Source organism: Salvia splendens, chromosome 15 (assembly GCF_004379255.2).
Source record: "Salvia splendens isolate huo1 chromosome 15, SspV2, whole genome shotgun sequence".
Classification (NCBI taxonomy): Eukaryota; Viridiplantae; Streptophyta; class Magnoliopsida; order Lamiales; family Lamiaceae; genus Salvia; species Salvia splendens.
This window is the reverse complement of record NC_056046.1, coordinates 5212074-5239031: the sequence shown is the minus strand read 5'-3', so window position 1 is coordinate 5239031 and position 26958 is coordinate 5212074. Positions and strand designations below refer to the sequence as shown.

Genomic DNA, 26958 nt, shown 5'->3' with positions numbered 1-26958 from the left:
ATATGCTATTTTATCTCTAGAGAGCTTAACCCTTTTCTATCTGATCCAAGTTCTATTTATACATTGAACTAAGGTCGTGGTTTGCAGCCCCACTAACAAGATCGTGGGTGAGCAATAACTGCTCAATAACTGCTTCGTACCACTAAATAGATCGTGGGTATAGCGGAGGTCGTGGAGGCCTTTCATGAGTCCACTAACTCCTAGTTCGGTCGAATGCTGAGACCGAACTGCTGGACTTTACCGATCAGCTCTTGCCGATCTGAGAGGAGAGCTTGACTGGTCGGCTTTTACCGAGCTGTAGGCTGAGTCCGAACTCTTTGGTCGTGCCGAACTCTTTGGTGCCGAACAGATACTCTTTCTTGGGCTCTGGGCTGATGGGCCGTCACTATTATTGGGCTTGCCATTAGGGTTTAGTTCGTACCCCATCAGAAGTATAGTTAGATCTACTGAACAAATAACCATATCTAAAGTAGTAGTAAGTAGTAACGAGTAAATTAATTAACAGTTAAAAGATTTAAGATCTAAAAGCACTTCAATCATTGAAGAGTAGAATTATGATAAAGTGTATACAAAATTGAAATTTGAATTCTCTAACAGATGTCAACATCATTTCATTTAAAATACACCTACTTCATAAACTACAAAAATTGAAAAGCATACACAACAAAAAGTGGGGCAGTATTTTCATCAACATTATCATCAATGAATGAATGTAATTAAAATCCACCGCCATGTGATGATAATAGGAGTATTACACAAAAATTTCCTATATTAAAAAAAATTGAAATTTTAATTGTGTTGAATTTCTCTCCTCAGCAATTCCAATGGGGCCAGGCAAGCACCAATGCAGGCAGTCATTACGCAATACCACATTTGCCCCTGGAAATGGCCATATTTACTAGGATGCCCATCCGGCCTCAGCCACATCGGCATGGTGGTATCAAACAGTATAGTATGAAACTCCGACGCGCCCTCCGCGAGTGTCGTCTCGTTCCTCGTAAACATTCTTCTAATTTATGCTTGCTTAATTTTATTCTAACTACTAGCAGTATTCACACTGTTAAATCTTATACTTGTATATTAGAGTTTAACTTGTTCCTTTAAACTGGTGGAGTAGTAATTACTAGAATAAAAAAGAATAACACTAATGCGAATAAAAAGAATAAACAGTAATACAAACTAAATACACACGCACACGGTGAAGAAGGCGTGTGTACGTTTGAAAATTAGTATGAAATCATCGAGGAAGTCTTGTTATTGGAGGACAAAGTTAATCCAAATCAGATTAAGAAGTCAAATGAAAATATAAGCTAAGTCAAGTCATGATTTTAGCATAGTAATTAACTTCTCATCTTGGATTTATTGTAATAAGTTATAGCCCCTTTCCCTTTTTATAACATGGAATGAATAGTATCCGCGTTATTTTATTTAATTAAGATTTAGGCTAATTCTTTACAAGCCCCATTTTACTCATATAGCCTTCTAAATAATATTTAAAAATATAATAATAATAATAATAATAATAATAATAACAATAATAAAGTAGATTCTCTGTATTATAATTTAATCAAGTTTTAATACAACTATCCGATTGGTTGATTTTATCATGTTTTAACTGTAGATAATATGAAGGCCCAAATATTATGATTTACGACTGATCAAAGGATTCACGTTTCGGCCCAACATTCTGTTTTACTACTATTGGGCTTTGAAGCCCATCACATTTGGGTCTCTGTTATTGGGATTCCCATTAATCAAATACTCCATCAATTAAATATTTTATGATATTTTACCCCCTACTAACATTATTGTCACAATATTATTAATTGCATTGTCAAAGTTATATGCAATGCAATGCAACGCTATCAATTGTGAAAGTTGAAAGATTGTTACGTCTCTATAGCATTTCATTGTTTCCTTTCTCCCAATGAGTTGTTTGAGGCATAAAGCGACAGCTCATATAAAAGTTAAGGTCATATTTCAATTCCCTACTAATTGTCATTTCAAAATTATTATGGACAATTAGCTCTTTATTTTCTTTTCATCTTGGAAAACTTAGCACCTCATATAAAATTCTAATGGTCACATTTCAATTCCGTGCTGAAATTTGTCACATAAATATCTTTAATGACAGTGGAGGACCTTTAATTAGTGGAAGCAATTGATTTTCATTTCCTGCTTCAAAATAATCGATAGTATTCTCTATTTCTTTATTTTTTTTATGTTGGGATTGTCTAACCACGTGTGCATATACATGCATGTCAATTCTTGGAGTGATTTTTAATAATGCAGTGATACGATCCTAACTCTCTTCTATTATAATTATTTTGTTTAGATATCATAGGGATTTAGCATATCTTCTTTTATTATTTTGTTTAGATATTATAGGGATTTAGCATATCTTTTTTGTATCCACACATATTTTAAATATGCGTGGAGTCTTCCATAATATTCATTCAATGAAATACAATATTATTTTGGCCAAGTCCACGTGTGATTCTTTGAATCCCTAATTCCTTACGCTACCTGCTGCCCGACGGAAGGTCTCCGCGCACAGCCGGAACGTATATCTGATCTGTAGCCGTTGCCCGACGGGTTGGAACCCGCGCACAGCCGCCCAGATCTTTATCTCCGCCGACCCTCACGGGCGCCGAATTATCTTTATCTCGTTATTATCCGTTTTATCGGATCGTTAGGGATTTAGGTCTTTAACAACTGGTGCTTTCATATGTGTACTCATGAGACGATACAACAACAACGGTAGGCAAGGTTGGGGCGCAAACCGACCCGACTACTTTCCGAATGGCTCGTCGCGCCGTGATAACGCGATTGGCCGCCGAGACAACGTCGGTTTCAACCGACAGCAGACCGACGAGGGGGACCGTGAGGGTCGCCCAACGGAGGATGCGGACCACGATGATTCCGTGGGTTATAAATTGGATCACTTGATAGATAGACTCGACAGATGGGATTCTTGGAGGGATGAAATGGATCGCCGGTTCGATAATCTTGAACCAAACCCCTACCGCAGGTATGATCAGCGAACAGGGTATGACGACGACGATTCTGATTGTGACGGGGCACGACGGAGATGTAATTGGGAGAGGGGGCCTCGCCCCAGAAACCCTAATTTTGGCACGCGTGACAGCCCGCAGGGGAGAAATCATAGGGGTTTGGGACCCACCAAGATATCAACAACATCATCAACAAATAGGCGGGTATGATCAGCAGTTTAGTCGGCCTGCCACTTGTGACGACCCACCACAGTCGTGGCAGCCCTCTTGTTGGGAACCGTCGCGAGGATATTCGAATTATGATCAGCCACCACTGGGTCCGCCTAGTCGTTGGGATCCGCCCGACTATCGCTGCCCGCAGACCTTGCAGCCTACGAAGTATGACCGACCGTTGAGTCACCGCACAGCTCCGTTGTCTGCTTTTGCCACGCACCCGCCTCAACGGTCCAGCAGGTTTATTGATTCGGGGAAGCAGCGTGGTCTGCCCAATATTCCCAGTCTCAAGGTTCGTTCGCCTTGCCCGACCTAACTAGCTGCCGTAAGTAATTTCAACGAGAAGCTACGTAGTTGTAGATTGGAGCAAGCCGCCCTTCTCGCTTGCGTGAATGCATTGTTTGAGGAGAATATTGATGACGATAATCTAGCTGAGGATGTTCCCGACAGCGTTGCTCACAATGGGAGTGCTAATCTTGTTGTACCAAATGACGAGTCCCTGGAAGAAATCATCAAGACCAACAATACGCCGCTGCAAGTGCTTGTCGGGGCATATGACGAGAAGATTGATGATATTAGTGTTCCAACACATAAGGAATTGGAGATGAAAGATGATGTAGCGACTTTGCTGGAGAAAGAAAATAAAGCCGAAGCCCTTCGATCTAGTTTAGAGCCGAAAGAAAAAGATTTAAGTGTGTTGAGTGAGAAGCCGAACAAGGGAGAGAGCAGGGAGAATCAGAGCCTTGTTGATGACATCGAGGCTGGATTTGATATGAAAAAACAGGACAGTCAAGAGGAAATGGAAATGAAGCGAAGGTTGTTTGAGGATGAGCTTAAATTAAAAGCAGAAGAATTGGGTAAGACATGGGATGTTCACTCCGGTTCGCATGCACTTGCTTGTGTCTATGTGAATTTGAATGTCGGTGATGTTCCAAGTATGAATCATCGATCAACATCGCTCGACACCGATGCAAGGTTGATCCCTCCGCGCAATGACACGCCATGTTTGAGCATTGTTGGAGGTGTGAACAGGTTTTTCATTTTGGCACGGAATTTTGGCGGCCACATTAGGTCTCCTTGGTTGATTTTTTATGGAAGTGATCGAGGGATACATTCAACTATTCGGTATGTGTTTGATCCAGGAGGAGATACCTCGCCAGAGCTTCTACTTTCAACTCTCTTCGTGGTTTTATGGTTCCTACCTTGAGGACAAGGTGGATTTCAACCGTGGGGGAGTTGATACGATCCTAACTCTCTTCTATTATAATTATTTTGTTTAGATATCATAGGGATTTAGCATATCTTCTTTTATTATTTTGTTTAGATATTATAGGGATTTAGCATATCTTTTTTGTATCCACACATATTATAAATATGCGTGGAGTCTTCCATAATATTCATTCAATGAAATACAATATTATTTTGGCCAAGTCCACGTGTGATTCTTTGAATCCCTAATTCCTTACGCTACCTGCTGCCCGACGGAAGGTCTCCGCGCACAGCCGGAACGTATATCTGATCTGTAGCCGTTGCCCGACGGGTTGGAACCCGCGCACAGCCGCCCAGATCTTTATCTCCGCCGACCCTCACGGGCGCCGGATTATCTTTATCTCGTTATTATCCGTTTTATCGGATCGTTAGGGATTTGGGTCTTTAACATGCAGCCAAAAATTAATTATATTGGGTATTAATTATATCTAGACACACTTTCATTAAATGAAATACCAGTAAGATAAATATTAGTAGTACAAATTAATTATGCGGTGAACACAATTTAGTTGACATCGTACAAATTAATTTTTCACCACATTAATTAATAATCTCAATCATAGTGTTTGTATGCAATACTATCTTGGATAGTTTTTTGGGCATGTCTATTAATCTGTGTGTCAAAGTCTATCTACTTTCCTTAGCATTTGTCAAACTTTGATTCCTCAAGATGTTTTTTATACAGATGGAAACACTAATAGTATTTGTTTCTAAATAATTAAACCATAATTGTGCTATCCACAATTTCCAAATTTTTTTATATTCTATGTTTCACAAGTCAATAACTACTAAGTCAATTTATTGTAATGATGGCAAAAATTGAACAATACCGTACATGGAGCAAGCATAGACGACTAGCAATAAGACATACTAAAAGCTAAGTAATGCCCGCACGGGCTTAACTCAGTTGGTTCCTGGGTGGTAGATTGTCCCTAAGCAGACAGGATCGAATGCTGGCAGCCGCAGTGTGGGAGTTTCACCACTGTGGTGGCTCCTTGTGTGCTGGTTACCAGTGTAAGTTCCTCCCACCTAATGGGCCGCTGAGGTACCGTGTTTGAACCCCTCCATAGCGATGTCGGGCCGGGTTATGGGGGCGCCTGGGGTGAGCGAATCACCTTTTGTCCCTAAGCTAAGTAATCAAAGAAGGATATGTCACAATTTTGCAATTCCTAAACATTATTTAATGCATCCAAGGATTACATAAGTACTCAAAACAATTTTGCTCTTTCGAGTAGACGAAAAACCAAATACCAAATTATTGGTATAAGCAAAACTTTATTCTGACCTGATTAGTTTAAAATTGAATTAAAAACATTTACTATTTTCCAATGCAACGTCAACATCGCCCTTCAATATTAGAATATATTGTCCAAACATTCCTACACATATAGTAGGCACCAAAATCTGATCTTCTCTCTCTACAAATTTGTGGATTTCTAAAGTTGAAGGTAAGCTTTGGTTTTGTTGTGCCATATAGTATGAGCTTCCATTTAAATGGAGAAATAATTAGTTGCATGATTTATAGGAGAGGTGGAAGAAAATGGTGATGATGGGGCTGGAGAGGTTGATGAGCAGCTTGAAATCGAAGGTGATGAAGAACATGAAAGTGAAGAACTCGTACGACAAGATCGACAAGAGCGAGAGCATGAGAGTCGAAATCAGAAGCAGAAAGGCTCGCAAACTCATCCAAGACACTCTCAGAATTGCTGATTCCCCTAAAACTAGAAGCTACACTCTCTAATCTCTCCCCTCTCTACATCTTTGTATTACATATGTTTGTAGCTATGTCCCATCTTAATTTTCAATGTAATGCTACTTATTAAGTATATATATATATATATGTGTGTGTAATGTTGAGTTTTAAGGCTTATACAAGTGAAAGTAATTATATACATTAATGAAAATTAGATGAAGATTATGTGGGAAGAAAATGAAGATGATAAGCATGTGGTGTGTATTTGTTGGGAGAGTCCTTCCACAGCTAATTATGGTGGTCATAATTCTCTGCAAATAAATACTTATCTGCAAATTGTTTTCCATGTGACACCACTGCTGCGAGGACGATGAGCATTTATCATCACCACCTAATTGAAATAAGTGGTGCTAGCTAATTAAGATTAAATAAAACCTAAATTGTATACATCACCTTTTGTACTAAGCTTTATTTGTATAAATTCACCACTTAATTATTTATAAATATATTCCTTATGTTTTCATCTTCATTCACACTTAATATTTATAAAAAAATTCACCACTTATAATATAGTATTTTCTTTTAACCGAAACAAATAGTAGTATTACTACTTTTAAATGCCAATTTCTCTTGTTGGACCAATAAAATCTACTATCTTCCAATATCTTTACTTAAAACTCATGATGTCCTCCCCTCTACGAATAAAATTTATAGTCGTAAAACTCTTCGTAGACAAGAAGAGTAACAAATTTTTAAAACTAATGCACTTTATTAAGATACCAACATATGAGTTGTCCCACATCAAAAATATGAAATAAATAAAAAAAAGAGATCAACTTAAATACTTAGAGAATCTACCGTCTCTAATATCTCACAACGATTGTGTAAGACAATTGGTGTACGGTTTATAGACCCAATGCATCATCTTTCATAGAACGCCACATTTTCGTCTCCCAACCCTACCCAAAATGTGTAATTATTAGATGTGGGGAAGTGATAATCATCTAGGGTGGGTGTCACAAATCCATATATTTCAGGAAATGGTCACAAATATGCACATGAGGCAATTGCCAAAATACTACTCCACCTGCTACAGAAACGGTAAGTAACAATAAATATTTTATAGAACGTACAATTATATAAAGTGAGGCATATTTACATGTAAAAGAGCAATTCTTTGCGGAAAAGTAGAAAGACAAGCATAGATGTCAAACACAAAATTCCAACAAGAAACAGAGATACACGACTCATAACTGATCCATTTACTTCTAAATATACAACTCTAACCAAACTATGTATTCATATCAAAAATTTTGTGCTTACATTTATTTTTATTGCAACGTATATTACGTAAATGATGAATATAAATCAGAATTTTATAATTTTCGAAATAATTCAGCCAGTAGAGTCATTATCCAATGCAATGATGCCTAAATGAAAAGCAGTGTAAATGGATTTAAAAATATGTAATGTAGGGCGAGGTCAAATCTGCAAGGACGTTATGCACATATATGTATATAAATTGGATATTGTTGATTGAAAAAAAAGGAAAAATGTGTTGAAATAGGATAAGTTTGTGCAAAATAAAATGGGTCTGAAAAGAATAAAAATGGAAAGTGACAAGTGATGAAGAAACGACGAAATAGAGAGACAGCAAACCATATTTTAAGGTGCATCAACGGTAAATTAGGCACATGACATGAGCTTCATCACCACCACTCTCACCACATACAATAGGTATATATATATAAATAAAATAAAATGTGACATTTATGTGAGATAAATGAAAAAGAAAAATACGATATCTTTTCTGAGATTCAGAATTAGGAATTGAAAATCTCGAGGCCTAGCTGCAAATCCCATCTCATTCTTTCACTTTATCATTTTGATTTTACATTAGGTTTAAACTATCCATAAAACTAATTGTGTCACTAGATTTAATAATGATGTACTACTATATGTTAATGATAAGATCTATGGAGATGAAGAATGGTATAATTAATTAATCAAGCATAAAAGTTCAGAGGCGCCCACCCAACCCAAAAGCCTACCATATTTTTTTCTCTTTTGTATGAGAAACATGAAAAGTAAAATTTGATGCAATCTCTATGCTTTTTGACGTGGAAATCTTAATATTTTACTTCAAAAGGAGAAAAGTGTGACCTTTTTAACGAGTTCGATAAGATGCAATCTTTGTCTGATTATTTGTTTTGTGGTTTATTCATAAGTTCAAATTATACTGGCTTCGTCCATTATAGTAAAAAATGAATACAATTCAAGTAACTTGGAACGGAGAAAATACTCATTTATACCTGTCAGCCAAACAGAACATAAGCCTATAATTAGCCATTAGTTAATCTATGTTTTGCATACGTCAGTTTGTGTACATTATATAGTTCTATGTCAGAAAATAGGAAATGGAATACAAATGCCACACAGCATCAAATACAATCTTCTTATTTTCATAATAGCAAGTAGAGCCTAAAAATGGAGAAAAATAAAGCAAAACTAATTTTCTCAAAACTTTGGCCTCTCAAAATTGTCTGGGAAATCCAAATTCAATTTTATATGATAAGATGCTTCCATATTCGATGCTTGTCTCCCAATCTGAGCAAACACAGCATTTCCAGTAGCAAAAGCAAAAGAGCCAGTGCCACCAACAACACTCAGTTCTTCCTCTTCTTTGAAAGCCAATTTCTTAGCCTCAATGCTAACACTGCCAGCATAGTCATGCACATGATGAAACGTAAGATAAATGATATTGAAAGCCGAGTGTGCGAATCCCTCCACCGGTATTATGAACCCTTGGGCCTTCCCTACCACCCGGGAAGTGTTATCAGGGCCTTCCGTCAGCCACCGGTGGAAGATCAGCGCCCCCACACTGTGTGGGGCCACTGCTGAGCTTCCTGGCTGAGGCTGTTGGATGTAGAACGATAGCGTTGTCTGGGGAGTGGTTCGGCTGCTCCAGTGGGGCAGCGGAGAGAACAAGGCTAGAAGTATGACTGCAGTTGTAGCTAAAACAACTGCACTGCAATATATGATTCTTGACAGCATTATTAGTTATCAGAGACAAGGAGGGATGCATTTGAATTAGAATGTGATGCTTGAGATGAATGTTTTAATACAGGTATTTGTGAGTGTATTTGGGGAGTTTTGGCAACCTAATCCACATTTAGCTAGCAAATTACCTACTTCATGAGTAGAAAAATGACAAGTTTCAAAATAGAACCTTCAAGCATCATACCTACTTTGTTTCTGTGAAAAAATTAAAGGCAGACAAAGCCAAGAACTGGTGAACTCATCCATGTCTATAGTATAAAAGCGGATGAATTTGGAGGGAAATATCAAGAGTCTAGGATGGAAACAATACATTTCCATCGTTATCGAAAGTGCAGTGCATGTAGGTGAGCTAGCGGTTGCGACGGTAAAGAAACTGGAGGTCCTGGCAATGCGCACATGTCCACGGAAACAGTGGTGGATCAAGGCAGAATGAATGAACCCATTGATTCGTGCAGAAATGACAACTAGCAAGAAGCTCCTCTGGTTCTCTACCCAAGCATAGGTAACAAACTGCTGTTGATGCTGATACCTACACCAATAAGCATCTCAACTAAGAAATTGAACCAAACATGATAAAAGTACAAGCACAAACAGCACAAGAGTGAATATCAAGGTCCTAACACCATGAAAAGGTGGTTGTTTTTATCATTTTCCATATGGCTTGTAAAAATTCCTCAGTTGTTCAATTTTTACTTACATGAGGAGAACCACATTACGTAAGTTATTCAAATGCAAGAAATATATTTTAGGATTGATCTCTCAATTGTAATCACGTAGGCTCCAACAGATCTTGGTTACTGGAGAATAACAAAGAACAAAACAAATATACTGGGCAAGAAAGGGAAAGCTCAAAGACTTACACTGGACGGATGATTATATGTTTCGCCAGGAAGAACATACAGATTCGTTTTTGAACTATCTTTCGGCATATTCTGGGAATATATTTTCTGGTCTGAGGAAGCAGCATCTTCCACTTTTGTGATGCACATGAAACTAGCTTTGCACAAAGGACATGTAGAAGTCTTTCTACTGGAATTCTGTCAAGAGCCTATAAATTAGTAAATGCATGTAGTGTTTCTGCAAATTAAGCTTCAAACCATATATGATTCTGTAAATATGACACATGACTTAAATCAATAAGAATTCTAAGATTCTAAGGAAACAAATGTATATGACAATAAGGAAAGGAGCAGGCTACACATGATGTGGCCTTTACATACAAACAATGGATATTCTCTCCTTATTGTTACAGAATAAACATTTTATAATGTAATACTCACTATTCAGTTAGCTATGCCCTGGTTAAAAAAAAACATTTTTATGCTGTTACAGATATAGTACAAAACCAAACCTCTGAAGTGAATATTCAAACAAAAGGTACAACCTAGAACTTGAAGAAACTGTAGCACCAAAGTAAAAGCAAATGGAACTGACAAAAATAAATATATTTGGAAAGAATGAGAAACAGAGAATGTGCACCATATGATCAGCCCAGTTCTGAATGCACGAGAAACAAAATCGGTGACCACATGGCAGCACTCCACGAGTAGAACTGAAATCCGTCCAGCATATAACACATGACAACTCACTTGACGCAGGAGGTAAGCTTTCTTCTTCAGTTGAACCCTGGTTAGCAGCTTCATGAAGCTTTTCTGGAGTTGCAAAGGAAGATGGTGTAACACAAGCATGTGAATTTGGATTTTCCTGATTTACAGATTCAAGATCCTCAATTTGATCGCCATCTAAATGCTCAATATCTTGAACAGTATCATACACATCAGTGCTATTTAAACCATTCAAAGTCCTCAAATCAGATGTATGCCTATTAGTAACTCGGTGCCTTTCATCCTCCGAACTATCAACCAAAACTCTACGGCTTTCATTCTCAGGTAAAACTTCGGCCTCTGAACTATCAACCAAAACTCTACGGCTTTCATTCACAGGTAAAACTTCATCCTCTGAACTATCAACCAAAACTCTACGGCTTTTATTCTCAGGTAAAACTTCATCCTCTGAACTATCAACCAAAATTCTACGGCTTTCATTCTCAGGTAAAACTCGAACATCCTCACATTCTTCCTCCACATCTGAATGTATTAACCAATCCTTCAAACTTGTACACTTTTTCACCAGCCTACGACCCTTGGACGAAGATTCTGGAGAAGTGGAGTTCCTCTTTCCCTGTCTGCAAGAATATGCAGGACGTGATGTGCTTGCTTCTTCAAGCTGTTTAAGGAGCACACCAGGAAACAACATAATTTTAACACCACGTGAAATTTTTTAGCACAGAGACTTGATGTAAACAAATGAACAACTTCTAGCAAAGGTGGACAAGGACAGGGAAATGGAGTAGATAAATTAATAATAATAAGAGTCAAAATAAAGATCTGAAACTCCATGTAGGGTTAGTGAACTTAAAAATTAGGTTTAGGATTTAGAGTTCATAGCAAAACTCATCAAACTTTGTTTTGTATTAACTTTAATTTATTTTAGGATCTTATATTTAGAAGCACCAGTTCTAGTCGTTAAGTTCTAGACGTTAAATGGAAGCATCCAAAATGCCACCTCCAGTTCCATTCCATACATAAATGCAAATGCTTCTGCCATAATACAACTAGATGGAAATTATAAATTATGCCAACTTGAAGTTATTGGACAAACTCTAGATGATATTTTAAAAAGAGATGGTTCACATGCTGACTGAACTAGCCACCGGATGTTATATCAAATACTTTCTCCATCCTATACAATAGTGCACACCTTGGTGTTACAGAAATTCTAATATAAGTTAGGTGGTGTATTTTGTGAGTGGAGAAAGAGCTCCACTTTGTTGTATTTTATGTTAGATTGTTAGTTAGTGTAGATAATAGTGAGCCATGTTTGGTTTTTTTGTAAATAGGTATGCAAAATGAAGATAAAGTATAAGGACGGGTGTCCCAAAAAGGAAAGTTAAGAACATGTACTATTTTGTGGGACACCCCAAAATGGCAAAGGGTGCACTAGTTTTTGGGACGAGGGAGTATCTCATTCTCATAAACAGGATGAGTATTTCTAGAAATAGGACAACCATGATGATACCAGTGATCATTAAGCTAATAGGACACAATTAAGTTCACAAGTCAGTGACAATGTTATCAATCTCATATGGCGGCTTATGGCGGTTTGCCTAAAAACCGCCACAGGGATATGGCGTATTACTATGGCGGATATGGCGGTCAAAAATTAAATAAATAAAATAATACTTATATATAATTCAAAAATATTAAAAATATAACATCTAAAACACTTTAAACTATTAATAAAGCATAATATACCACTCTAACCACCATGTTTCTTGCATAATGCCCTATTCCTAAATGCAGTACACACGCAATGTTGTCAAATGTCAGATATGGCGGTGCTATGGCAGCGACATGGTGCTCTGGCGGTGGTGGAAACGCGCGCCGCCATATCTGCTATTTGATAACATTGGTCAGTGATAATCCAATATATCTACAATTAAATAATACACCTTATTCAAGGTGATGATTGATGAATAGCTGGTTTAAGCTGAAGTAGCTTCAGAGAAACAACATAAGTAATTATCAAATACCCATATAAATCCAGAAAACATAGTCCTAGCTAAAAGTCTAGAACAGTGGAACTTTTGAAATGGATAGAGAGGCAGGGCTTATCAAAATTCATTACCTTCATTGTCTTCGTTGTTGGTAGTTTTTCATGGCCACGTCTACTGCTACTAGGACAATCCTTCCTTGAATAACTTTTGATTGCTTTTCCTTTTGATCTACTGGAACCATGATCTTTCTGCCTCTTCTTAGGAAATAGATCCTGTAATACATTGGAAAACAAAAGCCAGAACTGAGATCATTGCAAAAAAATCTTCAGCAGCAAATACCAGCATCTTTTCAGTGAAATACAGCACACGGCAAGATCCATGAATGCTGGTTACATGCATATTAATGATTACTGATTTCTTGACTAAAAGGAACACTACCTCATCTAAAAGGATTGAATTCTTCCAACTGCCATCATTTATGTCTTCACGTTCAGCAACCAAAGATCTTTTACCATTCTTCAAGTCTTTTGATTGAGCCTTTGCCTGGTTGATACCCAACAGGATATCCACAGCCAAAGGTCCCATTTCTTCTCCGCTGCACAAAATCAGTAATGCTTAATGTATAATAATATAAATGATTGAAATAACTGTACTCGGTTGTTACAATAGACACTTTGAAGATAATTCACCATGATACATACAACCAGACAACAGTGAAACAGAATAGCAGGCTGACAACTCGGTTGTGAAATAATTTAGAATATTATAAATTTGGTTTACCTTTACAATAAAAACAATGGAGCTTAATGTGTCCCAACCAAAATGATTTTGCCTCTATATATCAGGCTGGCAAAAAAATTACAATAGCAGTCTGACTTAAGAGTTAAGACAGGAAGAAACACTTTTGGGGTAGTCACGAAGGTGCATATGCATTACCACCCCTCTTCTAGTTCTATTTCTGAAGAAAAAATATGACAACGGCTTATTATATGATAGAGTAGTTATTCCTTCATTGCACCAAATAGTATGAAACTAAATCAGCTAAGTAGAAACACAATTTCCAGAGCTCAACCTACCAACTATAGGAATATGGCTCCGCCAAAACACGCCTTCCTTGCTTTAAGCATTCCTCAAACCAGCAATGATTAACGATCGGTATCCTGAGCTTCTTCGCAAGCTCATATTTCCTGCCTTCAAATTTCCAGCACACCTAACCAACGCAACCAATAAAACTGCTAAGAAACAGGCACATCTTTGAAATTCGAAGCAGAAACATCTACCAACATCATAGCTAGAGAAATTAAACATACAAGTATAATTCAATCGCATACCAGATGTGTAACAGACTGGCTCATATTTCCGACATAACTAGCTCCGGTGCGATCAATCAGTTTGATTAGATTGAATCTCTCAGAACCTTGATAACCGCTCACTGTCGCCACTACCGAATCCATTCCTTCTACATGTGGAGGAGCAGATCCTGTTTCAAAAAAGACCCGAAAAGAAAATTCAATCGATTGTATGCAAAAGCATACCAGTACCCACACAAAATGAAGGGGAGAACGAAACCCTAACGCGATTAACCATATGCAAACGTGATTATATACTTTATGCAATTGATTTACCTAAATGGTTTTGAAGTGAATCGTCTTCCATGGCAAATGGCAAGTGTCTGAGCGCCAAAATGAAAATTTCCAAACTTTCAATTTGTTTTGGTTCGAATATATAGAGAGAGTTTTTAAATGCACTTTTCAATTATAAATATTTCGCCTCAAATTTAGTAATCGCGATAGTCTAGCATTTACACCTCTACAATTTTAGCTACTTTTAAAAAAAATGAATTTCTCTCTGTTTATTTGTTTTGAGGACACTATGTTATTTTATAAAAATATTAAAATGATTTTAGACTAAAGTTATAACCATTATAGTAATGTACTACGACTGAAATTGATATGGTCATATCTCATCAACTATACGTTTTTAATGTCAAAACACATCTTTAATAAATCCTTATTTTCTTTTTATGTAAATAATTAAATAATAAATCTATAAACTTTATAGTAATTCCTCTCGATGGATCATTTCTGACAGATTTATGTTCATTATTAACATCGTCGTTAAGGAAAGGGCTAATTAAACCGCAAACTGAATTAAAAGTAGAATAACTTATTAAAACAGAATTTAATAGTACAAAATGTCCATCGTGTTTTTATAACAGAATGATAAAAATAAATATGTTCGACATATTTTATATAAAACGCAGTTGTTTCTTCTCGTTGTTCGTTAATAGTAGTGACAAAGTGGAAATATTGAAATATGCATCACTTAGAAATACTGAAATAGGCATCAATGAATCAATATCTTTTTTATAATAGTACTTGATAAACGTACTTGGCTATATATCTTTATATTCGACAAGATTAAGAAATGGGAACTTAACTAGCATGATTATACCTGAATGGCACACATTCAAATACCACATAGGAGTAAAATATAACTCAATTTAAGTGAAATTAAGGGGTAAACGAGTTCCTCTACAGTTGAATGCGCTCCAATCAAATGCCAATTGATCCATAGCCTGATTTCTGAACAAAGTAACACTTCAAAAAAAGAGTCCGCATGGAAGCAAGTGTGTGCGTGTGTGTGTGTGTGCATCCACCACCACCGTGTTGCCTGCTTCAAGTGTTAATAACTACCAAGGCTCTCCTCCAGAAATTGAGAATCCACTGGTCAGATGAATTCCACAAGGTGACCTTTCAGCAAGTTCCGTAGGCACTAAACCCTGAGGATGGCCTAAAGTTCACCTATGAGCGGGGTTTACACCATGCGATGGCACCTCATATCCAGTACCAGCTATAGAATTCGGTGTTGGCTGGTAAGGTTGGTTATTCATGGGAACCTGTCCTTGATGGCCTGCAGTACCTCTGGATGATGCATCATAGCTGGTGCCCTTTTGTGCCTCGTAATTAGCTGCCCTTTGAGCTTCATCTCCTGAGCTTCTTTGGATACCATATGCAGGGGCACCTTGTCCCTCCTGAGTTTCAGATCTATGACCTCTAGGAGCTTCATATCCCGGTACCCTAGGGGTATTGTGTGCAGATGGAGCCAATCCCCTTTGGGCATCGTAGCCTGTTCCAGTAGGTCCCAGTTGGGCACCATAACCTGTTCCAGTAGGTCCCAGTTGGGCACCATAACTAGCTCCAGGTTGTACCCTCTGGGGATCATAACTAGTTCCCCTAAACGCAGGGTAAAAAGGGCCTCTGGACGCATCTTGAGCATTACCCAAACCATAGGGAGCAGGCTGAGAATTACCCTCAGTACCAGCTGGCACAGCAGGTCCAAGCCCAGCACCCCCTCCCAGATGAGAACCATGACCCTGCTGCTACAAGAGAAATTTGTTAATTAGAGATTAGCTCAAAATTTTAATAAATTTCACATGCTTTTCAACTTTGTTTCAGACACCAAAATCATGTCCAAGTGCATGGTTTAAAATTTAAGAGAGCCCACAAATAGTCAAATACAAAATTGGAAGAGCATCTTCTTTATTATTGAACAATGGTCCAGCTTTAGCCCAACCTTGTCTTGATGAGCTCATTGGTTTAATACCCAACTTCACTCCTCCCAACTCAAACAAACACATTCACAGAGAGGGGGAATACAAAAAAGAAAGAAAAATAACAAAAAAAAAGGTCCAGCTTTGTTTTCAATAGAAAGCTGATTTTGAACTTGTGCATATGAATATATCCAGATAAAAAATGTAATTTCCTATTTGCAGAACACGCACAGTTCATATCTTACACAGCAGAGATTACAAATGGTCAATATATTGCTGATACACATACCTGTACACCATAGGCATGAGCAGAAGCATAGTTCCCTGGAGGAACATTTCCAATATATCCAGCGGAACCACCATAAGGCCCTCCTGGAAACACATTCGCAATTGTGGAACATTACTGTTAAGGTAAAAAGATAAATATAATAGGAAGGAAATGAATAACAGATGCCAATACCAGTTCGGTGGTCATAATTTGTAGAAGTACTCAGCTCAGCCCTGAGCTTCTCCACTTCTCTCGACATTGCGATGTAGTTTTTTTCCATTACCTGAAGTGATTCAAGGTGGTCATTGTATAACTTCTTCTCATAGTCATAAGTCCCCCTGTTCAAATAAAATCCCAAAAAATCATCAAGTCATTCAGAAGTAATGCCAATTCCAAAATAAATAAATAAAATGAAAGTGCCAACATAGAGTATAAAGCTTTATTAAACTAGTTTCCCATCCATGATCTGATGATTCCAATATATGTTTGCAGTATAGCCCTCAAACCCTGGTTAAAACTACAAAGCACAATTACCTGCAATGCTGGTACTCCTGTCTCATCCCATCAAGTTCAGCAACTAGAGGAGGGATTTGTTGTGCCTCAGAGTGAGCCATATGAAGCTCGTGATTCAACTGCTGTATCTTTGAAACCAGTTCCTGTCTTCCAGAAACCAAGGATTGTGCCTCAGTTCGTGCTTGCTGCAACTCCTTTTTGACGGATTCTGCAGCTTTAAGTTCAGACTCCATCTTTGATATTGTATCAGTAATTCCTCTAGTCTGTTGCTCTTTTTCAGACTTTACATCATTAATGTGTGCATGTATTAATTGCAACTCATGCTTGGCAGTAGCAAGATCTTGTCTTAGAGTACCATGGGTAGCAGCAAGCCTCTGATTTTCTGTTGCAAGTTTTGCTATCTCAACATGCTGTGCAGAAAGCTTATGTGCCATTAGTTCATGAGGAGGTAACATTTCAAAGTGAGGAAAACCACCAACAGGTGGACGAACTGCAGAAGCATATGGATCAGGATGCCCGGCACCAGGGCCAGGGAGAGGACGGTGATGGTGGGGAGGAGGGACTCGACCTTTACTTGCCATAATTAGCTCCCAACTTTGACCTCTGACACTGGAGATTATTACTTTTAATGCAAGTGGGAGTTGCAGTTGCACACTCTCTGCACCACAATAAATCAGTTCCTAAAAACAGTGTTGTGCAGAGAAATTAACACAAACTTAAAAATTCATGCAAGGCAGGGCTGGAGCGAAACAAATATCACTTAATATGTATTATGTTCAGATGTAAATCTTCCTCAAACAGTTAAAAGAAGAAAAAAATGGAAAATAGGTTATAGACGAAAGCTCCTTGAGCATGTAGTAACAAAGAGTCAAAGATGACAGAAAAAGAAGGAATAAAGCATGTTTAGGACCTTTAGGTACTATACTTACTACTTACTCCCTCCATTCCACGATAGGAGTCATATTTGGTGTGGGCACGTGTTTTAAGAAATGTAAACAATAGTAGATTGGAAAAGTTAGTGGAATATAGGTTCCACTTTTTTATATTGGTTGTATAATAGCATGTGAGTGAAGTGAGTTAATGGAATGTGAAGCCTACTTACCATTTATGGTAAAAGTGAAATGTGACTCTTATTGTGGGACGGACCGAAATGGCAAAATGTGACTCTTATTTTGGAACGGAGGGAGTATAAGTTTATAAATTGGTCTTCATTGTAAACATCGATAATATTTTATAAACTAAAGCATTTGTACCATTTAAGTTAAAACTGCATAGACATTTGGTGTAGCACAATAACCAAACTAATTACAGATTCTCACACCTTACCCAAGACATAATTTCAACATAAAGAAAGTACAAAGACACAATATTTCAAAAAATCCAATGATTCTATTAGAAAAACTGAAAGTGTAGGGACCTGAATATGCTTTTTTTTTATAAATTATCATGAATGTATCACTTGCTTAAGTGCGTACAAGATAAGCTCCATAACATTTAAAGATATTAATAAATAAGTGCACGAGATATCATACTATCTCTACGAAGTACCTAAAGAATTTTATAAACCCCTTCTCTCGACTCAGCGTATAGCCATGCCTTGTTATTAACACGAACTAGTTACATTTAATTGTAGTATTATGCAGATCTTTGAAAGTTCAGCGAGGGTAGCCATAGGAAGTAAAAGAGGGGGAAAATATCTGCATATAAAATCAAGGACCAGCAAGACTAATTTAGAACAACCCACTGATTGGACATCATTCTTTCATTACTTCACTAGTTGTCAGCAAGAAGAATAACTTTCTATGTGAAGATAGTCCACATTGTCCCAGATTGATCTGCAATGTTATTTAAGTCTTTCAATACGAAAACCTTCCCACACTTTCTTTCCCTATGTATCTAGGATTTTATATCTATTTTGAAGCAGAGATCCATAAGACCAAGGAAATGTCAATAGGCATCTCTTATAGCTACTGATCAACATGAACATGGCCATTATCTAGAATACATTTGCATATAAGCACATCGGAATGCCTGTGATGCACATATAAAATAGTGGATAATACTCCTGTGTAGTTCTTACAGTAGGGATGCCAATGGTTACTATAATATTGAGGTTCCGGTACGAGACCCGAGGCACTCAGAGTCTCGGACCCAGCCCAGCCCGCTCTTGTTTCGGGTCTTTTCCAGCCCATTAAACAGTTATTTTAAACATTTACATCTTTCTCTATCTCTACATTGTAGTCCTATACTCCTATTGGCTTTATTATGTCTCTTTAGTAATGCTAGGATAGTCATTGTGTAGGGTGCAGAGCGTTCTTATGTTCATTCAAGTGAAAACTTGGCAGGTACCACTATACAAGCATCAAACAAGACACCTACTTATTTTAGAAGTGAAGGAACATGCAGGCCAGGCTTTGAAAAAAAACTCAATCTATCAGCATCCAGAACATGACATTTTAACCTTTTTTAAAGTTTAATTTTCGCTTTACTCTATACAAAACTGAGCCTCGAGGTTCCATTACAATTAAGTTTCCTCTCCTACAAAAAAAATGATGATGATGGTATATAGAGCTAAAGCATATGGAGAAATGAAAATTTCCAGCTGAAATGTATGCTATGGAAAGAAGTAAAGAAAATTATATGAATGAGCAAAAGACTCTTGGCCAATGGTAAAAACTAACTAACCTACTCTTTCATTTATGGTATGGATAAAAGCTAATCAAATGAATCAACTCGAAATTACATGAAAACAGAATTGCATCTATATACTACGATTGTTATCCTTAGTCAATTTTGTTGTTGGCGACTAATCCTGAAGGCCAAAAACCAAAACAAATTGAAGCACCAATACGACATCAAAAGCGTCTCAATCACAATTCACGGTTTAAAAATTGAGAAATCCCCCAACCCTATATCATCTTCTTTCAGACGATGAAGAAAAAACAGTCAAAACTAACCCAGAGATAAGAAAAACAATAGGATTAGTAAGCAAGATGAGAAACGAACTTGTGAGAGAGCGGAGAGGCGTGGAGGCGGGATTAGGCGAGCGAGACTGAGAGCGCAATGCGGATAGGCTAAGCCCGACGGCGACAGGGGGTTCAATAGAGAGAGAGAGAGAGCGCCTGTTTAGGTGGGCTTCAGAAAAGTGCAACGGGCTGAGATACAGGACCCAGATTTACATGAGTATAACGGGCCGGGTATGGAAGTGCATGGTTGTTTCACATTTGGGCCGTAATCTATTTCGCTTTCAAGTTTCAGTTTGAATCTTTTTCTTTAAGCAACAAAAATAGCACTACTATTAATCCAAATTGAATGTGCAATATTAAGATTTTCGATCAGGTTTCGACTCGGTCCTATTCGGACTGTGGGGATAATCAACTGTGTGCTAACTGGGTTAGAGATTTTATCTGGCTAGAATTTAGCAACTTCTCCATCCGTCTATAATTATAAGGCCACATTTGATCAAGCACAGATTTTAAGAAATGTAATAGAAAATAGGTGAAAAAAAGTTAGTGGAAGCCAGAAGGTGGATCTTACTTCTATACTCCATATTTTGTAGTGTACTTAATGAAATGTGAATGAGATAAAATTAGTGGAATATGTGGTCCATTACCAAAAATGGTAAAAGGTAAATGGGACTTGTATTGGTGGACGAACAAAAATGCCAATATGTAACATTTATTGGTGGACGGAGTCACGGAGAGAGTATTTGGTTTTGACCACTGGTTTTGAGATGCCCTATACACATTTGACGTAAAATATGAAAAGAATATGAATAATAAGAATGATATTGGCCCCAAATATCATAAAACTTTCAAAAAAATTGGGTTTTTTTCTACGAACTTTTAATTTGGCAAAAATATCACAAACTTTTATCCCACCGGTGAAAAAAAATCGACAAATAATATCATGATACAGATTTTTTTTGTAATTTCTCGACAACAACTTCGAGTGTTTCGAGTTATTCAATCTTTGAGGATGGTTGCACACCCTCCAAAATTGTTCTTTAATTCATTAATATAGCCTTAATTTTTTGGCTAGTGGGAAATAACAAACCCGGGTAAAAGTTTATGATATTATTTGTCAAATTAAAAGTTCGTGGGAAAAACCCAATTTTTTTTAAAGTTCCATGATATTATGGGCTAATATCCCTAAAAAGAATACCATTTAATATTGAAATTTTTGTGTGAGCAACGATAAAGAATAAATTTTAAATACGTCTATTGGTCTCTAGGCATTGGTCAAATTTAGTAAGGATTTGGTTGTAAATCGGTGAATTTGTTTTGCAGTGGATTTCCCACTCGGTTTTAATTTAGGAAAAAATAGAATTCGTAGAAATTCACTATAAACTAATTTAATATTTTTGTAAACAAATTTTAAGTTTTTGAGAAATGTCAATTTTTGCTCAGAATTTATGATTTTAGAGATCAATAGTCCTATTTTTAATAATGTCACAAAAACTTTAAAATATCGAAATATCTACGTAATCGTATGAATGTATCATGGAAGGTACATTCATAGAAGGTATATCATATTCGGATTCTCATAATCAAATGATGTTCATGAGTAGGCATATATCTACGCCACATTGGGACGGTGACTTTGATATTTGGTTATTGGAATATTGGACTTATAACATTAGACATTTTCTAAATATGTTGAAACAACAAGATTTTCACATAATAAAAATTGTCATTGTTAAAAATGAGTTTCCCACAAAAGAAAATTTACAACTATAGAAAACAATTGGACTGCAAGAGATAATGTCAGTTCAAGAAATGTTGCAAAAGGGAGGACAAAAATTGTGGCAGAGACAAAAGATGGACCAGAAACTTATTTATTGCTCATTTAATAGATTACGACAAATTGAAGTAATTATTGATGCCCAACCTACTAATGGACCAGAAACTTATTGCTCAATTAATAGATTGAGACAAATTGTATTGAATAAATAATCCAACATGATTCGAAGAAAATTTACCCGACGAGCCTATGACCAAATGCCCAAGGAAATTAAATGATCTCAAAAGTAGTAGTAAAACATTTTATTCCACCTACAGAATTAGCTAGTTTCTCTGAGGAATATTAGCAAGTGATAAATCAATCTTATCTTGAGAGAAAGACAAATCTACAAGCCCTCCATTCAAATACTTGTCATAAGCTGGCAAATCAAAATGGCCATGTCCACACATTGCCATGAGAAGCACCTTCGATTCCCCCGTCTCCCTGCAACGAAGAGCTTCTCGTATGGTGGCAGCGATGGCGTGTGCTGGCTCAGGCGCCGGTATCAACCCCTCTGTCCTTGCAAACTTTATCGCCCCTACATGAACAACATTCAAATAGCTGAGACAAATCTAACTTATCATTTAGTAAGAAAGAAGCTCTTGATTTTACCTTCAAAGCATTCATTTTGAGCAATTGCAAGTGTTTCCATATAGCCTAATTCATGTACATGTGAGATCAATGGAGCCATTCCGTGGTACCTCAAACCGCCTGCAATTCAAGGAACGTTAACGAGATAACAACAAAAATGTGCAATTCAATCTAATTGGGAGCTGACCAGCGTGGATTGGGTCGGGTATGAAGTCATGCCCGAGGGTGTGCATCTTCATCAACGGAGTCATCCCTGCTGTGTCACCGTAGTCATAAGCAAACACGCCCTTGGTCAGCGAGGGGCACGCAGTTGGCTCCACTGCTCGGATGATTGGGTTCATCGCGCCACTCATCTTCTCCCGGATGAACGGGAAAGCAAGCCCCCCAAAATTAGAACCGCCACCAGTGCATCCAATGATCACATCAGGAGACTCTCCTATGGCCTCCATCTGTTTTATGCATTCCTCACCGATGACAGTTTGATGCATCAGAACATGGTTGAGCACACTACCTAAGCAATACTTCGTGTCGGGATCCCCTGCTGCAACCTCAACAGCTTCAGAGATAGCAATCCCTAAACTTCCCGGGCTCGTGGGGTCCTTCTCAAGCAACCTCCGACCAGCCTCAGTGAGACTAGAAGGCGAGGGGTGCACCTTCGCCCCCCACGTCTGCATCATCAGCTTACGATAGGGCTTCTGATCATAGGATGCGCGTACCTGCCACACCTACATCCCCATCCACATCTCATCCATCACACACTTTAACTTCGTCAAAAGTATACGGAAGTCAACTTAGAACTCGAACATAAGTATACTCAATCATCATGTATATTGTCAATCAATAGCATAAACAAGCATCAAGATAACAATTGATGCAAGAAGAAAAGCAACATTACTTCACAGTTAAGACCAAACAAGCTGCACGCGAAGGCCAGAGAGCTCCCCCATTGGCCAGCGCCCGTTTCAGTGACAACGTTCTTAACACCTTCCTTCGCGTTATACCAGACCTGTGGTACAGCCGTGTTAGGCTTATGGGAGCCAGCAGGGCTAGCACCTTCATACTTGTAGTATATACGTGCAGGCGTATTGAGCAGCTTCTCCAGCCTCTTGGCTCTGCATTTCAACCAAGAGGTATTAGACAACTACATTAAGGTATCATGATCATTGAAGAAGCATAGCTAACCGGATCAGAGGTGTCGGCCGCCAAAGGCCATAAACATCGATGACCTCTTCCGGGATATCGATGAACCTTTCGTTGCTGACCTCTTGCTTGATCAATTCATCGGGGAATAAAGGTGATAAATCCTCTGGTTTAACCGGTTCAAACGTTTTGGGATTCAAATAGGGCGGCGGTTTCACTGGGAGATCAGCAATTAGGTTGTACCATTGATTAGGGATTTCAATCGCCCTAGAATTAGCAATGGATGCTTGTACTCTGAAATTGGATGAAAGCCTCATATAGGATGGCCTTATATTTGGGTAAAAACAGCTCCGCCATTGTTCATCTCCTGATTAGTTCGATCAAGTATTAATAATAGTCAACAAATTTAGCAAAAAGCTAAGATTCACCAAACTTTGTACTCGTTCTATAACCAGCAAGCTCAAAGTAATAAAAGGATATGTTTATTTTGTTTTCCTAATAAATAGTATAGGAATAGTGGTGAAGAAATTTGAAGATAGATCTAGTAATGAAGAGATTTGGAAGTGGAGAAGATGTGTTATAGAGAGGAGGAAGAGAGTTTTACCTTTGAGGAGAAGTCGTGGTTTGAGAGAGGATGAAAGGAAACAAGATTCCGCCATTTCTGCTAAGTGTGAAAAGCTCCAGCAGTTTTCAGTCAAAAGGAGTAGTAATTTGGTGTGGGGAAGGTATTTTATAGAGGAATGGAACTGTGCAAGTGTGGAAGCGGCGTGGAAGATGCTGACAAGTCCAATATTTGCATGGCATGACAAAAATAAAATATCTAGTCAAACAATACACCAATAAGTCAAGTATTACTCCAAGTGTAAGAATTTTAACCTTTTTTTACTTAACCAAGTTTTGGGTTAATTAATAACAAAAAAATGCAATTGTAGTTTTATATACTGACTTTGAAATTAGTGCGTAATTTACTGAATTATTGAATTCTAATTAATTATTTTATTGACTCCGTGACAGAAAATGTCCCAAAATCAATTTCGAATATTGAAATATAGAAGTGGGCATCTTTGGAAAATTTTCATTGGGTACAAATACATACATTCTTGATATAAAAAGTTAGTAGACGGTTGGAATTGATCAAATTTTGAAGCAAGGACACTCTCCCATTTGCACACAATCTTATCTGTGTTTCTAAAATTGAAATTGATCAACAAACTCCCATCCATTCTCCTAAACACAAAGCTCTCCAACAACACATAGCAACCAAGCCTAGTCCAACTACTCTCACTCCCAACTTCCTTATTCCCCTTCACCCTCACCTCTCTCTCCCCATCAAACCACCCTCTTGTCTCTTGCACCCACCTCATCTTCTCATACAAACTCAAACTCAACCCCCCACACCCACCCTTCTCCGCCTCCATCCCAAGAGCCCGGCAGACCAGCCTCCTCACCCTCGCATCCACAACCACAGCATCCTTCCCACCACCTTCTTTCTCCACAGAATGTATCTGCTCCCACCACTGCTTCAGGCTCACCTCATACACCATACACTTTTTCATCTGCTCGGCCGCCCTCATCTCCTCGTCCTTCACCATAACACAAGGGCAGTACCACCTCCCCACCACTACAGGAGTGGAGCGCCTCGCGCTCAGTGGGAGGTCCCTGTCAGGGAACCCCAATGGAGGCGTCCGTCTGCACGAAGGCGCCTTGTAGACTTCCCACCCACCTTTGCTGAGGAAACTTGGAGGGTGACCATCCCATTCCACTGATCTAGCACAAAAACCACCACCATGAAATGGCCTAATCTCCAACTGCTGCTACCTATCCCTATGATCAAAAGGCCTTGTTTTCGACTCCACACGAGGACGCCTACAGCTGCACATCCCGACATCTCCCTCTCTCGAACATGTGTAGGCCTGCCCACACAACCAATGTAACAACAACAACAACAAAATATGTCTAATTAACAAACTGAATCCATACCATATCTATAGAAGAATGATGAAAAACAGGAAAAGCAGAGTACCCTTTTCGCCTTCCCTTAGCTTTGATGACATAGTAGCAGTTGGACGAGAGAGGCTGATCGAGAACAGGTACGAACCAAGCCTTGATCACGCCGACCTCTTCCTGCAACGAAGAGTGCACCACCTGCAACACTCTGTCTGAAGGGAAAGGCAGCCTATTGATTTTGTGATTCCTCCAAATCCCACAGCAGAAGGAGTCCATCGCCTCTGATTCCTCATCTGTCACAACGAGGTGGCCCGAATACGCAACATCCGCCTGTGGCTGCAGCGAAAGAGCTCCCGGGAAGTGGTGATAGACTGACCGCGGTCTAGTTACATACATCTTCCTCACTGCCTTAACCACACACACTTCTTCTAATAGAAAAAATATCAATAAACTTTTCACACAATTGGAAATTAAAGAGAGTCCTAAGGCAACTGCTTTTGGCCCTCTGTCACTTTAGATCTCGTCTCTCAGCTTTGTTTTCTGCATTATTGAAAAAGAGAGATCACTATCTTTTTTAAAGCAGGGATTATAATATAATGAGAGTAGAATGTAGCATGCACTCTATCATGAACTTGAAAAACCATTGAATATTTAATACACAAAATAACATAATATTGATTCAGAACTATTCTGGCCTAATCAAACAGTACGGATTAATTCATCTTAAAAAGTTAAATTTATTTATGTCCCTTTTGGTGTTCCATTTCGTGTTCCACTTTCAAATTTTTATAACTTTCTATAAATATTTTAATTTAATGGAGTATTTTAGTCCGAAGTTAGGATATACTAATATGTTTAAATTTTAATTCAACATAATATATTGCATAATTTCAAAATACTATGATCCACATGCATGTGAAAATAACCTATTACTATCACTAGCCCAACATATTGAAATGTACAAAATCTCAATCTGGTATACTAATTCATTTAATTAAAATATATGTCAATTTATAAAATGTACAAAATCTAAATCGTATACTCACTTCATTTAATTAAAATTTATGTCAATTTACAAACACCAATTTAATCTATATCCTTTTAAAAATTGTTATGCATATTCAGCTATACAAGAGAAGGCATGCTATTTTCGTACAACCTACAATAGTTAATTCAAATGAAATTACATGCTATACATTCTTATTTTGAAAGAGTTACTCATTCATTTAAGAATATTCTATAATAAGTACAAATTGTGATGTTGTGGTCATATCGAATAATATGGAATTACTAACAAAATAGTGTGCAATGTGACATTGATGATGATTTAATTAAAAACAGCATATTTTCAATATTATT

The 26958-nt window shown here is 37.8% G+C and overlaps 6 protein-coding genes and 1 long non-coding RNA gene across 11 annotated transcripts; 1 reads left to right on the top strand and 6 right to left on the bottom strand.

Moving 5' to 3' along the window:
• Positions 1-5727: 5727 nt before the first annotated feature.
• Positions 5728-6360, top strand: LOC121767706. The gene is made up of 2 exons (XR_006043182.1): positions 5728-5944; positions 6022-6360. It is a non-coding gene; the product is annotated as an uncharacterized LOC121767706 (long non-coding RNA).
• Positions 6361-8568: 2208 nt separating this feature from the next.
• On the bottom strand, positions 8569-9256 carry LOC121767920 (dirigent protein 11-like). The gene has a single exon (XM_042164251.1). It carries the CDS (start codon positions 9241-9243, stop codon positions 8707-8709), a length of 537 nt encoding a protein of 178 aa, XP_042020185.1. The 5' UTR covers positions 9244-9256; the 3' UTR covers positions 8569-8706.
• Positions 9257-9404: 148 nt separating this feature from the next.
• On the bottom strand, positions 9405-14553 carry LOC121767919. 2 transcript variants are annotated; one of them, XM_042164249.1, is made up of 9 exons: positions 14431-14553; positions 14137-14285; positions 13882-14015; positions 13244-13400; positions 12937-13077; positions 12564-12701; positions 10729-11475; positions 10110-10286; positions 9405-9778 (listed from the first exon to the last, which is right to left on the bottom strand). In XM_042164249.1, the coding sequence occupies exons 1-9, from the start codon at positions 14459-14461 to the stop codon at positions 9599-9601; spliced, it is 1854 nt and encodes a 617-aa protein (XP_042020183.1). In that variant the 5' UTR covers positions 14462-14553; the 3' UTR covers positions 9405-9598. The 2 variants fall into 2 exon arrangements, with proteins under 2 accessions (XP_042020183.1, XP_042020184.1); XM_042164250.1 differs by lacking the exon at positions 12564-12701.
• Positions 14554-15279: 726 nt separating this feature from the next.
• LOC121766347 (protein FLX-like 2) lies at positions 15280-20275 on the bottom strand. Of its 4 annotated transcripts, none has more exons than XM_042162612.1 (6): positions 20146-20249; positions 18688-18836; positions 17161-17797; positions 16819-16964; positions 16648-16730; positions 15280-16187 (listed from the first exon to the last, which is right to left on the bottom strand). In XM_042162612.1, exons 3-6 carry the CDS (start codon positions 17718-17720, stop codon positions 15606-15608), a joined length of 1371 nt encoding a protein of 456 aa, XP_042018546.1. In that variant the 5' UTR covers positions 17721-17797; positions 18688-18836; positions 20146-20249; the 3' UTR covers positions 15280-15605. The 4 variants fall into 4 exon arrangements, with proteins under 4 accessions (XP_042018546.1, XP_042018549.1, XP_042018547.1 ...); XM_042162615.1 differs by having other exon boundaries at positions 15280-16184; positions 20146-20248; XM_042162613.1 differs by lacking the exon at positions 18688-18836 and having other exon boundaries at positions 20146-20275.
• Positions 20276-22036: 1761 nt separating this feature from the next.
• LOC121768873 (tryptophan synthase beta chain 2-like) lies at positions 22037-24421 on the bottom strand. Its single transcript, XM_042165466.1, has 6 exons — positions 24257-24421; positions 23695-24019; positions 23408-23624; positions 22700-23237; positions 22534-22632; positions 22037-22459 (listed from the first exon to the last, which is right to left on the bottom strand). The coding sequence occupies exons 1-6, from the start codon at positions 24309-24311 to the stop codon at positions 22206-22208; spliced, it is 1488 nt and encodes a 495-aa protein (XP_042021400.1). The 5' UTR covers positions 24312-24421; the 3' UTR covers positions 22037-22205.
• A 259-nt stretch (positions 24422-24680) lies between these two features.
• On the bottom strand, positions 24681-25244 carry LOC121768719. The gene has a single exon (XM_042165260.1). It carries the CDS (start codon positions 25242-25244, stop codon positions 24681-24683), a length of 564 nt encoding a protein of 187 aa, XP_042021194.1.
• LOC121767870 lies at positions 25087-26145 on the bottom strand. Its single transcript, XM_042164201.1, has 2 exons — positions 25676-26145; positions 25087-25565 (listed from the first exon to the last, which is right to left on the bottom strand). The coding sequence occupies exons 1-2, from the start codon at positions 25993-25995 to the stop codon at positions 25298-25300; spliced, it is 588 nt and encodes a 195-aa protein (XP_042020135.1). The 5' UTR covers positions 25996-26145; the 3' UTR covers positions 25087-25297.
• Positions 26146-26958: the final 813 nt, after the last annotated feature.